The sequence below is a fragment of the Anopheles coustani genome, chromosome 2, assembly GCF_943734705.1.
Source record: "Anopheles coustani chromosome 2, idAnoCousDA_361_x.2, whole genome shotgun sequence".
Classification (NCBI taxonomy): Eukaryota; Metazoa; Arthropoda; class Insecta; order Diptera; family Culicidae; genus Anopheles; species Anopheles coustani.
Genome location: NC_071289.1, coordinates 4,115,237 through 4,130,006, shown reverse-complemented (window position 1 = coordinate 4,130,006; position 14,770 = coordinate 4,115,237). Strand labels below are relative to the sequence as shown.

General features: G+C 46.7%; 1 protein-coding gene across 1 annotated transcript; it reads left to right on the top strand.

Moving 5' to 3' along the window:
* The first annotated feature begins 798 nt into the window (after positions 1-798).
* Positions 799-12,296, top strand: LOC131267547 (uncharacterized). Its single transcript, XM_058270453.1, is given in 14 exon segments — positions 799-1,134; positions 1,197-1,858; positions 1,956-3,452; positions 3,524-5,041; positions 5,111-5,492; positions 5,563-5,748; positions 7,063-7,171; positions 7,277-7,638; positions 7,707-8,368; positions 8,472-9,968; positions 10,030-10,109; positions 10,174-11,584; positions 11,650-12,031; positions 12,102-12,296. Coding segments are annotated over 14 exon segments (9,279 nt in total).
* The last annotated feature ends 2,474 nt before the right edge of the window (positions 12,297-14,770 follow it).

Sequence of the window (14,770 nt, the reverse complement as noted above, 5' to 3'; positions counted from 1 at the left end):
TTGGTGTTATCACTCTATCAAAAAGGCTGTGACAAAAGTAGCATGTTGACACTCCACATCGACCTCGTGTAGGACGTCTCGACAACACGTGTTACTTTTATGTGAAGTGTTTTAACTGATAAGATAAACGGTAGTGTATACAAAACTACTCCTACACTAGTAAACGTACATGCACATTGAGTAAGGAGTTGCCACAACAAGAACATTGACCCTGACGTGCAACATTGTTATGGTAGTATGATCAACTCTCAACAACCAACGACAACAATTTCATAAACACATAAGAAGTGAGATTCTAAGATGGCGCAAAGTTAATGCAATTCATTTAATTTATATTGAAGGGTTGAATGAGACGCAGTTTCCTGTCGCTATCGATTCACGAAATATCACTAATTCTGCCAAGTCATTTCTCCACGCGACAACCCTTTTGAAGATGATTTTTTTCCTTTGCGATATGGAAGATTTTTTGATAATCTTATCAGCTGCCCGAATGCAGCCTATTTACTCATGCACGATGGCACACGCCGGTTCTCATTCCACGCAACCTAACCGATTGGTGAACCGCCACGCTACGGTAGGTCTTGAGTCTTATCTGGCCGTCGTTGGCCTGAAGAAGCATATGCTGAGGAGTGGGAATAAAAAAAATGCGATGCTTGCAATCACAATGAGGGCAATTGTGGCAGAGATTGAACGCGAACGTATCGAGAGAGAGACGACGACGGACTATAAAATGAGTTTTCAAGGAGGCGGCAAAGTTTCAGTCTTACAGATGTTGTTGGACGGTGCAAACGGGTCGTGATGTCTTTCGAGAAGTTTTGTGGCAGTCCCTTCTGGGACAGTGAGCTTGTGTGGGACGAAAACAATCCCGATCTTACGTTCTGCTTCCAACGAGTCATACTACAATGGGTGCCGTGCTTGTTTCTGTTCGTGTTCACGGTGTACGACATCTTCAAAATAACCGAAAGCAGATACAGGGACATTCCTTGGAACTGGTACAACCTCTCCAAGATGCTTGTGATATTTCTTCTGATGTGCATGTCGTGGATCGATCTGGGAATGATTGTGAGCTACCAGGATGAACAAGGACTGTATGATGTGCAGATATTGACGGCAGTGTTCAATGCTTTGGCTTATGTGAGTGTGAGGAAATGTTTGTGTGGTTTCATGTTTTCAATTTCAACCGCCTTTTTTTGTAGATCGATCTCTTGGTGTTGCTGTTCTTCATGCGCCAATATGGGGTCCGCACCTCGGGAACCATGTTCATCTTCTGGTTCTTGCGGATGTTCTTCGGTATCATTCAACTGCGTACGGAAGTGATGAAGAATGATGAAAGGCCAAACTCCATCGGATCCGGAGACACCGTTGACTTCTGGGAGTACCAATACGTCAGTTACATCATCCAGTACTCGTTCATCTGTTTGATGCTGGTGTTGGAGCTGCTTCCTGATAAGGCACCCACGGCCAGCGATTACCCGAAGAGCCCCAAGCCTAGCCCTGAACTACGATCGAGTTTTTTCGGCAAGTTGCTCTTTCTTCACTTTGATTCGTTCGCTTGGAAAGGCTTTCGAAGGCCACTCACGATGGACGACATGTATGACATCAACCCGCAGGATGCCTCGCGGGAGCTGGTACCACCGTTCGATAAGCATTGGAAGGCCAGCGTTGAAAGCGGCCGCAAACGGCAGATAGTTGCCAATCGAAAGGCAGGAAAACCCGCCGTCGAGTCGAAACCGCACGCACCCTCGAACGGTTCCGTGCTCTATACCATGATTCGGGCCTACGGTGGTCCGTTCTGGTTTGCCGGAATGCTCCAGCTGGCGATATCGGGTCTTCAGTTCGCGTCACCTTATCTCATGCAGTAAGTGGAAAGGAGAGGAAGGCAGGGGGCGAACAGAGCAAAACACTTTCCATTAATGTGCGCCCGGCTTTATCTAATCGATTGTATCTATTCATAGGGAGCTGATGGCAGTTATCGCACTTGATGAACCCGTATGGAAAGGGTTATTGTTAACGTTCGGATTATTCGGTGCGTCGTTGCTACTGGGGCTCTTCAACGGGCAGTATTTGTACAATACCTTTCTCGCTGGATTCCGCATTCGTACGGGACTGATAAGTGCCATCTATCGGAAGGCGTTGCGGATATCTAGCGCCGCTAAGAAGGATACCACCGTCGGAGAGATTGTGAACTTGATGGCCGTCGATGCTCAGAAATTTTTTGAGTTGACCTCATACCTGCACATTCTGTGGTCCGCGTTGCTCATTATCGGTTTATGTGTGTACCTCCTGTACGACATTCTCGGTGCGGCCGTGTTCGCCGGTCTGGCGGTGATGGTGTTAATTATGCCGGTATCTGGAGTGGTGGCAGCGAAGATGAGAAGCTGTCAAGTCGCCCAAATGAAGCTGAAAGATGATCGTGTCAAGAAGATGAACGAGATCCTCGGTGGCATTAAGGTGCTGAAGCTTTACGCATGGGAACCTAGCTTCCAGGAAACCATTCTGAGCGTACGTTCAGAAGAAATAGGAATCCTCAAGAAGATGGCGTACTACGGTGCCGGAATCTATTTCACCTTCACGATCGCGCCTTTCCTCGTCACCTTAGTGTCGTTTGCGGTGTATGTCCTGATGGATGAAGAAAATATCCTCGATCCTCAGACCGCCTTCGTATCACTCGCCCTCTTCAACATCATGCGATTCCCTCTCGGCATGTTCCCGATGGTGGTGACGTTCTCCATGCAAGCCTGGGTATCTGTGAAGCGTATCGACAAGTTCCTCAACAGCGCCGAGCTCGATCCAAACAACGTCACACACAAAAAGAGTGATGAGGCTCTCACTATCAAGGATGGAACCTTCTCTTGGGGTGACGAAACGCCTACTTTGAAGAATATTAACCTCTCCTTGCACAAGGGGCAGTTGTCGGCGATCGTTGGTACTGTCGGTACAGGAAAAAGTTCCCTGATGTCTGCTCTGTTAGGAGAGATGGAAAAATTGAGCGGAGAGGTCAATACAGATGGAACGATTGCGTACGTGCCTCAACAGGCGTGGATCCAAAATGCCACCCTTCGGGATAACATTCTATTCGGAAAACCCTTCGACCAGAAGAAGTATGATAACGTCATCGAGTGTTGTGCTCTGAAGCCCGATTTGGCGATGCTCCCTGGTGGAGACTCTACGGAGATTGGTGAGAAGGGTATCAACCTTTCCGGAGGACAGAAACAGCGTGTTGCGTTGGCTCGAGCTGTGTATGCTGATTCTGAGGTCTATCTGTTCGATGATCCTCTTAGCGCCGTGGATGCCCACGTAGGAAAGCACATCTTTGAGAAAGTGATCGGACCATCGGGAATGCTGGTAGGAAAATCGCGACTGCTCGTCACTCACGGAATATCGTATCTGCCTTTTGTGGAAAACATTTTCGTCATAAAAGAAGGGGAGATCTCGGAGAGCGGATCTTACCAGTAAGTTGTACCCAAACTAGCCCGAGAATTTGTTTAATTATTTCTATAATAATCACTTATTTCTTCCACAGGCAACTCCTCGACCAGAAGGGAGCGTTTGCTGAATTTTTAAATCAACACATTAATGAGCTTGACGACGAAGACGAAGGTAACATTCGCTAGTCAACGAAACATTATTTCTACATAACTAATGTAAATGTTTTCACAATCCCTTCTCTAGAGATAACACTGATTCAAGAAACATTGAATGATGAGTCTCTTCATGGCGTTATTAAACGAGCACTTTCCGTGAGATCCAATCGATCGAACGGCAGCAACGGAAGTCAACGAAAGAAGCCCATCAGTAGGCAGGAGTCAAAGCAAAGTGTCCAGAGCAAATCAAAGGACGTCATACCAAACCGTGCCAATTTGATTGGTGTTGAAGAATCAGCTACTGGGGCCGTTACATGGGATGTCTACCGAAAGTACATCAAATCGATCGGATTTCAGTTCGGCTTTTGGTCCGTACTGTTCAGCGCCATCAATCAAGGAAGTGGTATCTTCTCCAACTTGTGGCTCACAGATTGGTCCGAAGATCGGGAGGCGGCGACGGACACATCGGTGCGCGATAAATATCTCGGTGTTTACGGCGCAATGGGAGCTGTACAATCGATTGCCCTATTCTTGGGCTCGGTTTTGATTGCACTTGGATGTCTTAAGGCGGCCCGCGAATCCCATGATAAACTGCTTGAAAGCTCCATGCGTATGCCGATGTCCTTCTTTGATACAACGCCCCTCGGAAGAATCATCAATCGTTTCTCCAAAGATGTCGACGTCGTGGACAATGTGCTTCCTATGACAATCCGTGCGTGGTTGCTGTTCCTGTTCAGTGTGATCGGTGTGTTTGTGGTGATCGGTATTTCAACCCCGATCTTCCTAGCCGTGGTGCCACCTCTGATGGTGGTATATTATTTCGTTCAGCGGTTTTATATCGACACATCCCGTCAACTGAAGCGCTTGGAGTCGGTCACCCGCAGTCCGATCTATTCCCACTTCGGGGAAAGCATCGGCGGCCAGTCCACTATCCGTGCGTATGGGCAGCAGGAACGATTCACCCAAGAATCAGAGAGGCGTGTGGACTACAATCAACTCGTTTCGTATCCAACGATAATCGCCAATCGATGGCTTGGCATTCGTCTCGATCTTGTGGGAAGTTTGGTGGTCCTATTTGCTGCATTGTTTGCTGTATTGGCACGGGATTCTATTGGGCAAGCTACGGTTGGATTGTCCATCAGTTATGCCCTCCAGATTTCGCACGTCCTCAGTTTACTCGTGCGCATGACATCTGAGGTTGAGACCAACATTGTGGCTGTCGAACGATTGGAAGAGTACACCGATCTTCCTCGGGAGGCGGAATGGCAGAAAGGAACTGTGGTTAAAAATTGGCCTGATAATGGACAGGTTGAATTCAAGGACTATCAGATCCGGTATCGCGATGGACTAGACCTCGTTATTCGAGGTATTTCCCTCAGCGTTCAAGGAGGAGAAAAGATTGGTATCGTTGGTCGTACTGGCGCAGGAAAGTCCAGTCTTACACTTGGTCTCTTCAGGTATATATTGCGAGTACGAATTCCATCAAGTCAGACTCTATCTCATAATTGATTTCCTCTTACTTCCAGAATTGTCGAAGCGGCCGGTGGACAAATCATCATCGATGGACTCGACATTTCCTCCATGGGACTCCATCAACTGCGCAGCCGGTTGACTATCATTCCTCAAGATCCGGTTCTCTTCTCCGGAACGCTCCGGATGAATGTGGATCCCTTCAATAACTTCAGCGACGATCAAGTGTGGAAAGCACTGGAGCTATCCCATCTGAAAGCCTTCGTTAAGGGTCTTGCAGCTGGTTTGGCTCATGAGATCGCAGAGAATGGCGAGAATCTTTCCGTCGGCCAACGTCAACTTGTCTGTTTAGCGAGAGCGATCCTTCGTAAGACGAAGGTGTTGATCCTGGATGAGGCAACGGCCGCGGTGGATCTGGAAACGGATGATTTGATTCAGGTATGGCTACATTGTCCATTGATCTCTTTAAGTTGGTTATCATTAACATCTTTTTCATATTCTTGAACAGAAAACAATCCGAACGGAGTTCGCCGACTGTACGATCCTCACCATCGCCCATCGATTGAACACCATCCTCGATTCCGATCGTGTCCTGGTCCTCGACAAGGGTCTCGTAGCCGAGTGTGACTCACCGCAGAACCTGCTCGCGAACAAAGAGTCGATATTCTACGGTATGGCGAAGAACGCGGGGATTGTTAGTTAGAAGCATTTAAAGTGTTCGTAAATTTAAAGGCGTTACACAATTTGCGTATTATAATTAGGTTTATAGGTGGTTGTATGATTTGTAAATATTGCGAAAAGAATAAATATGAAGGCAAGAAATCGGGCCCTTACTACTCATTGCGGTCGATCCGTTTGTCCTTCTCAACTATTTAAACTCACAGTTTCACCTTCTAAATGACACTAATCTGACTTCATGAATCCATCCTTTATTATGTTTAGTTAGATCCTAAAACGCTTCTTATGATTACACAATCACAAGTAACTATAAGAAGTAAATTTAAGAAATTAATAAGACCATTTCGTTACGCGATGTTACATAGAAAACGTTGAGATAAAACACAGTTTTTTCAAATATACTTGATGTTGTAAGAAATACAGTACTATGTTCCAGTTTCGAAGCAAATGAAAGAAAGTAAAAATCTGTGCAATGATTTTCAAGCTATCATTCAAAACTGATACTGATCAGTCAACGTCAACAGACGGTTCCGTTTCATCAGATAGCCAAATGATTCAAATGGTTTGAGTCATATTGAAGCCGGTCAATATCTTTTTGTTGGAGCGATGAGTTGACAAAATATCACCGTACCGAAAATAGAAATTCATAGGAATTATTCGAAGCAAGTAATTTCTAGAATAATCAATAATTTTCTAACTGCACTAGCATAATTTATTAGGTAATCGTAACAAATTCCTGTGGGTGTTTCACTCGATATGGCGAGCCCTTACTGTACACGATCTGAGCTGGTGATAAGAACTGATGACAACAGTCACGTGCTTACATCAGCCACACGACCATGCCTTTCCCTTTTCAGAAGCGTCGGGGACTCCAGACGATATTTAAAAATATCCAGTTATAGTTGTACACATATTATCAGCACCTATCGCTATCAGCAGCTATCGCAGAACCAATAGACCCCCACGATCTTGATAGCGTGAAATATGGTTAATAGGATATGTTCCCGGCGAATGAGCTACTCGTGATGTACAAGCTGATTAGTTCAATGGCCTGCAGGCGTGAAAGACAAATTTCAATGCTGTTAAATCATCTCGATAACGAACGCCACTTCCTCTTATGGTGGGCACTCAAGGTGTCGGGTATTGTGGAACTTGGTTTGATTTTTCGTCACGGCATTGTGCTGATCTCGTGGTCTTCTTGAAAAGCTCATCATGACGCTGCGCAAAACGGACGCTTATCAATGATGGCCATATAGAGAAGACGAATTATGGCAAAGGGACACCAATTCGCCAATCGCCAACATTCATCGCCGAATGACTTGGTCTAAAGCGGCAAACGGCGACGGTAGGGGCCACTATCGATGGCAATTGTAGGCACGCTACGTACGAAGGCTCGTATCGGGACAATAAAAACGGCGATAAGGGCTACCACCATCGGTGTAATGGGCATATAAAACGATACCGAGGGCCGGCTGGACGGTTTCAGTCTCGACGCTGCAGTGAACGAGCCCAGTGATAGTACATATCGTGTTGAACGAGTGAAGGTCCAGCGCACCTGCAAAGGTCCACGATGACCTTCGAGGATTTCTGTGGCAGTCCCTTTTGGGACGAAGAGTTCGTGTGGGACGAAAACAATCCCGATCTTACGTTCTGCTTCCAACGAGTCATACTACAATGGGTGCCGTGTTTGTTTCTGTTCGTGTTCTCGGTGTACGACATCTTCAAAATAACCGAAAGCAGATACAGGGACATTCCTTGGAACTGGTACAACCTCTCCAAGATGCTTGTGATATTTCTTCTGATGTGCATGTCGTGGATCGATCTGGGAATGATTGTCAGCTACCAGGATGAACAAGGACTGTATGATGTGCAGATATTGACGGCAGTGTTCAATGCCTTGGCTTATGTGAGTGTGACGAAAAGTTTGTGTGGTTTCCAGTTTGATGACTTCAATTTCAACTGTTTTTCCTCTAGATCGATCTCTTGGTGTTGCTGTTCTTCATGCGTAAATATGGAGTCCGCACCTCGGGAACCATGTTTATGTTCTGGTTCTTGCGGATGTTCTTCGGTATCATTCAGCTGCGTACGGAAGTGATGAATAATGATAAAAGGCCAAACTCCATCGGATCCGGGGATACGGTCGACTTCTGGGAGTACCAATACGTCAGTTACATCATCCAATACTCGTTCATTTGCCTAGCGCTGGTGATGGAACTGTTCCCTGATCAGGCGCCCACGGTCAGCTACTACCCGGAGACGAAAAATCTCAACCCGGAACTGAAGTCCAGCTTCTTCGCTAAACTGCTGTTCATATACTTCGATTCGTTCGCCTGGAAGGGCTTCCGTAAGCCGCTTACCATGGAGGATATGTACGACATCAATCCGCAGGACACGGCAGCCGAACTGGTACCACCGTTCGACAAGTACTGGGACATGAGTGTCGTCAATGGGCGCCAGAAGCAGATCGCCGCGGACAAGAAGGCGGGCAAAAAGAACGTCGAGTACAAACCGCACTCGGAAACGGATGGATCATCTCTTTACGCGATGGTGCGCGCGTACGGAGCCCCCTTCTGGTTCGCCGGAATGCTCCAGCTAGCGATATCGGGCCTTCAATTTGCCTCACCTTATCTCATGCAGTATGTACCCATACAAGCTTAGTCACCACCTGCTCAGACGATAGTGTGACGTCAATCTAATCAGTTGGGTTTTTTTCTGTTTTGCTCGATTTCCCACCTACAGAGAAATGATGGCCGTTATTGCACTCGATGGTCCGCTTTGGAAAGGCTGGTTGCTGACTATTGCACTCTTCATTGCCTCGTTACTGCTGGCTTTGCTGAACGGACAGTATTATCTGAACACCTTCCTCAGCGGATTCCGCATTCGTACGGGTCTGGTCAGTGCGATCTACCGCAAGGCATTGCGCATATCGAGTGCTGCCAAGAAGGACACCACCGTCGGCGAGATCGTGAACCTGATGGCCGTCGATGCACAGAGGTTCTTCGAGCTGACTTCGTACCTGCACATCCTTTGGTCGGGTATTCTAATCATCGCAGTTTGCGTGTACCTTCTCTATGATATTCTCGGTGCGGCCGTGTTCGCCGGTCTCGGAGTGATGATTTTGATCACCCCTGTATCGGGTGTAATTGCTACCAAGATGCGTGACGCTCAGGTTGCTCAGATGAAGATCAAAGATGATCGTGTCAAGAAGATGAACGAGATCCTCGGTGGCATTAAGGTGCTGAAGCTATACGCATGGGAACCGAGCTTCCAGGATAACATTTTGACCGTACGTGCAGAAGAAATAGGAATCCTCAAAGCCATGGCGTACTACGGTGCCGGAATCTATTTCACCTTCACGATCGCGCCTTTCCTCGTCACCTTAGTGTCGTTTGCGGTGTATGTCCTGATGGATGAAGAAAATATCCTCGATCCTCAGACAGCCTTCGTATCGCTGGCATTGTTCAACATTCTCCGTTTCCCATTGGGTATGTTGCCTATGATGGTGACGTTCTCCATGCAAGCCTGGGTATCTGTGAAGCGTATCGACAAGTTCCTCAACAGCGCCGAGCTCGATCCAAACAACGTGACCCACAAAAAGAGTGATGAAGCTCTCACTATCAAGGATGGAACCTTCTCTTGGGGTGACGAAACGCCTACTTTGAAGAATATTAACCTCTCCTTGCGCAAGGGGCAGTTGTCGGCGATCGTTGGTACTGTCGGTACAGGAAAGAGTTCCCTGATATCTGCTCTGTTAGGAGAGATGGAAAAGAAAAGTGGAGAAGTCAATACAGATGGAACGATTGCGTACGTGCCACAACAGGCGTGGATCCAAAATGCCACCCTTCGGGATAACATTCTTTTCGGAAAACCCTTCGACCAGAAGAAGTATGACAACGTCATCGAGTGTTGTGCTCTGAAGCCCGATTTGGCGATGCTCCCGGGTGGAGACTCTACGGAGATTGGTGAGAAGGGTATCAACCTTTCCGGAGGACAGAAACAGCGTGTCGCCTTGGCTCGAGCTGTGTATGCTGATTCTGAGGTCTATCTGTTCGATGATCCTCTTAGCGCCGTGGATGCCCACGTAGGAAAGCACATCTTCGAGAAAGTGATCGGACCATCGGGAATGCTGGTAGGAAAAACGCGACTCCTCGTCACTCACGGAATATCGTATCTGCCTTTTGTGGAAAACATTTTCGTCATAAAAGAAGGGGAGATCTCGGAGAGCGGATCTTATCAGTAAGTTGTACCCAAATTTGACGCAGAATTTGTGTAGCCTAATAAATTATATCTTCCATAGGCAACTCCTCGACCAGAAGGGAGCGTTTGCTGAATTCCTTACACAGCACATCCAAGATCTGGAAGATGTCGATGAGGAAGGTAAGTGCTTCGCATGCACTCAAAATTTCTGGCTATCGTTTAATTCCGCTTTTCCCCTCTACAGAACTTATACAAACGTTTAACCTTACTATTTCCTCACCAGAAATCAAGCTTATTCAAGAGTCTCTGAAGGATGAAACTGCACAGAAGATCGTACAGCGCGCAATGTCTGTCCGGTCGAATCGATCGGATGGAAGTAATGGTAGTCAGAGGCGAAAACGTATCAGTCGGCAGGAGTCAAAACAGAGTGCTAAAAAGGAAGAACCCGTGATACAAAACCTGGACCTTGCGACACTGATTGAAAAGGAAGAATCTGCAACCGGGGCCGTCACTTGGGCGGTGTATAAGAAGTATGTGTCCGCTATTGGTTTCCAGTTCGGCTTTTGGTCGGTTGTGTTCAGTGCCATCAATCAGGGTGCCGGAATCTATTCGAGTATGTGGTTAACCGATTGGTCTGAGGATCCGGAAGCGATTACGGATACATCGGTTCGAGATATGTATCTCGGAGTTTACGGTGCTCTTGGAGGTGTGCAGTCCATCGCTTTGTTCATCGGATCTGTTCTGTTGGCTTTGGGATGTCTTAAGGCGGCCGCAGAAGCACACGACAAGCTGCTGGAAAGCTCTATGCATATGCCTATGTCGTTCTTCGACACAACACCCCTGGGACGAATCATCAATCGATTTTCTAAGGACGTGGACGTCGTGGATAATATCCTCCCAGCGACGATTCGCGCCTGGCTGCTGATGTTGTTCAGTGTGATCGGTGTGTTTGTGGTGATCGGTATTTCAACCCCGATCTTCTTGGCCATCGTTCCACCACTGCTCATCATCTACTACTTCGTGCAGCGGTTTTACATCGAAACCTCGCGCCAATTGAAGCGATTGGAGTCGGTCACTCGCAGTCCGATCTACTCCCACTTTGGCGAGAGTATAGGAGGACAGTCGACTATCCGTGCGTATGGGCAGCAGGAACGCTTCATAAAGGAGTCCGAGTACCGAGTGGATTACAACCAGGTAGTGACGTATCCAACGATCCTTGCCAACCGTTGGCTGGGTGTCCGGCTGGAAATGATAGGCAGTTTGGTGGTCTTGTTTGCGGCAATGTTTGCCATCCTGGCTCGAGACACAATCGGTCAAGCCACGGTTGGATTGTCCATCAGTTATGCACTCCAGATTTCCAACGTACTCAGCTTCCTCGTGCGCATGACGGCTGAAGTCGAGACCAACATTGTGGCTATTGAGCGATTGGAAGAATACACCGTACTTCCCCGGGAGGCAGAATGGAAAAAGGGTACGGTCGACAAGGCATGGCCTGCGGATGGCAAGGTCGAGTTCAAGGACTATCAGATCCGATACCGTGAAGGACTAGATCTCGTTATTCGAGGTATTTCCCTCAGCGTTCGAGGTGGCGAGAAGATTGGTATCGTTGGTCGTACTGGTGCAGGAAAGTCCAGTCTTACACTTGGTCTCTTCAGGTATATATTGCGACTGCGAATTCTATCAATTTCGACTCTAACAATTGATTTCCTCTTACTTGCAGAATTGTCGAAGCGGCCGGTGGACAAATCATCATCGATGGACTCGACATTTCCTCCATGGGACTCCATCAGCTGCGCAGCCGGTTGACTATCATTCCTCAAGATCCGGTTCTCTTCTCCGGAACGCTCCGGATGAACGTGGATCCATTCAAAAACTACAGCGATGATCAAGTGTGGAAAGCACTGGAGTTGTCCCATCTGAAGGCCTTCGTGAAAGGACTTACGGCTGGTTTGGAACATGACATCGCAGAGAATGGCGAGAATCTTTCTGTTGGCCAACGTCAACTTGTCTGTTTAGCGAGAGCGATCCTTCGTAAGACGAAGGTGTTGATCCTGGATGAGGCAACGGCCGCGGTGGATCTGGAAACGGATGATTTGATTCAGGTATGGCTACATTGTCCATTGATCTCTTTAAGTTGGTTATCATTAACATCTTTTGCGTGTTCTTGCACAGAAAACAATCCGCACGGAGTTCGCCGACTGTACGATCCTCACCATCGCCCATCGATTGAACACCATTCTGGACTCCGATCGTGTCCTGGTCCTCGACAAGGGTCTCGTAGCCGAGTGTGACTCACCGCAGAACCTACTGGCCAACAAGGAAACCATATTCTACAGCATGGCAAAGAACGCTGGTATCGTCAGCTAACGATCCACGGCAGCGTGGGTCACATGTGTGTTCACCTAGCGTTAGTCTTTGTCTTCGCCCTTATTTCTTATTTAAGCCCTTTACTCATCCAGCAGACATGTGTACAGTTTCCCCGAAATAAAAACACCTATCGAACGTTTGCCACCCCGCTGGCACGATAAATCATTAAGCGGGCGGACTGTAATTGAGTTTGGTTATCTATATGGGACTATGGTATCGGCTTATGCTATTGTAACGAATGTTATCGGTCAGCCGTGCCATGTAAGGCGTGCAGAATAGCTTGTTTCAAGGCTTCGTTCCGAAAACCGGAGATAAGATTGGTTCAGCGTTGGTGATCCGATCAGTGACTTCACCGCACCGATTACCCAATATGTCTTAATCAAACAGATTTCGGCGAAGAATTTCAAACAATTTAAATTATGAATTAGTGGTGGTCAATCCGGTCTTCGAGTTTGGTAAAACGGTAGTAGGCATCAAATAAAATATAATCCTTTTCCACCTCTGCCAGTGAATTACCACAAAAGTGGGTGCCGCTTTTCATGATTTATACAACTTCTTGATTTTTTGTTCAAAATTGTTGTAAAAGCAATAATTCTAACCTACCTGAAAATGTTGTCTATACGAACTTGTTTAAAAGCGTACGAAAGCTTTACATATTGTTAGCTTTAAAGCTTTCCGTTGCGGATGCCCTGTCTTGAAAGCTTACAAGGTAAAGATGTTGTACGCTTTAGAGCTTTGTGCTTTGATGTTTTGTTTTTTAAATTAAATTTAAATTCAATTAAATTTGATGAAAAAATATCCAAGAGATTCTACTGGTATTAAATTTATACAGGTTGTACAGATAGCAACACTGACACAGATAGGTTTATATATTGAAACAGGTAAATTGCGAAAGCCTAAAGAGTAGGTGAATGTGAGAAAAGAGTGTCTGAAAAGAGAGTTAAACAATCAAACCTCGGTGCTATGCGACGCAGCATAAACACGTTGCGAAGGACGATGTCCTCGTTTTAGAAAAACAACAATGACGGATACTTTTTTCAACTGGTAATCGTGAAAGTGTGCAAGTACCTAAAGACAGGCAAGTCGTAGTTGATGGAAGCGCGCCAAAATGCAGCTACAACACACGAGACACCCGGAGATTTGTACATAAAAGATTGTAAATATGACTACAGTCTTTTGTAGGTCAATTCAACAATGTGTTCATGTCAATCATTCACGGTATATTTCGTTCGCTTTGATTTGCCTTTATGCTTTATGTGTCCATGTTATGTTTCGGTTTGTACCGTCACTCGTAATTTAGTAAATAATTTGAAGATACATTACATGAAACAGAACAAGAAAACTTTTTACAGGCGATCAGAGAATGTAAAAGTTGATGGAAGCATGGATTTGCTGGTAAAAGCCTGTTATGTACTATTTTACCCTCCGGGACAGAGTTAGAACGCGTGAGAAGCTCTCTTTCGTGCTTCCGAATTGAATTTCTCTCTCAACTCCACGAAGATGACGTCACTCTCCACGAAGCTCGGGCGCGCGCGGGTTATGTTTTCCAACTCGCGATGGCAGCGCGTGAGTTTCGAAAATGGCGTTGTAGTGTGCGGACGTGTGCAGGTCGCGCTCCGGTGTCTCGTCTGTTTTCCGTTTCCGTTTTTAAGTGCGCGCCAAACCGCGAGCAACCACTTGTGCCGGCCGGTGAGCAACGCATGGACCCGTTGGGCATGTTTTGACCATCCTTAAGGCTTCGTTTATGTTTGCCGTCGAACAAGCCGGTGGTGATGTGCGGAAATATAGTAGTGGCCGTTCGCGAATTATCTAATCTACAGACACGTTCATTCGTTCGTTCTAATAAATTTTCAAAGTGATAATTTGCTTGGTTGTGCAGAGATATCAGGCAACATTTTGTGCGTCGGCATTTTCACGGTTCAACAAGAAAATTCTTGCTGGGATTTTCGACAGCTTTCAGTACAATCAGTGAGTAGCAACCCTCGTCCCAAAACGTGCTCAAGTGGGAATGGAAAGATAAAATGAAAACCACCGAAACCGCCCGCTAAGGATATCAATGAACTGTAATCTGACATTGAGCAGAGAAGATGAAGTGTTGCCCGAAGTTGCGCGTCCGGAAATCCATGACAGGATAAAGCCAGCATCCAGCTTTGCATGCCAAAACCGGTCCACCGGGTTTTCCTCTAAAAAAAAATATGCATGCTCCCGGAAGCACGTGCTCTTGGTAATACACGACCGATATAGCGGTGTGCAGTAAATTTAAAGCCTTGCCGCGTGTGCCTTGGAAGGAAGTTTTTCCCCGTTTGATGTTTGCGAAAAAGAAACCAGGATAAACACAGACAGTGGAAGCCTTGAGAGAGAGCCTTTTTCCCGAAGCGGTTCGTCCTGTTTTTCCCGAAGCTTCGTCCTCCTCGTGCGCTCGTGTTGGTGATTTGTTTTCACTTTTCACGCAACGAAGACGTTGTGGTGGATTC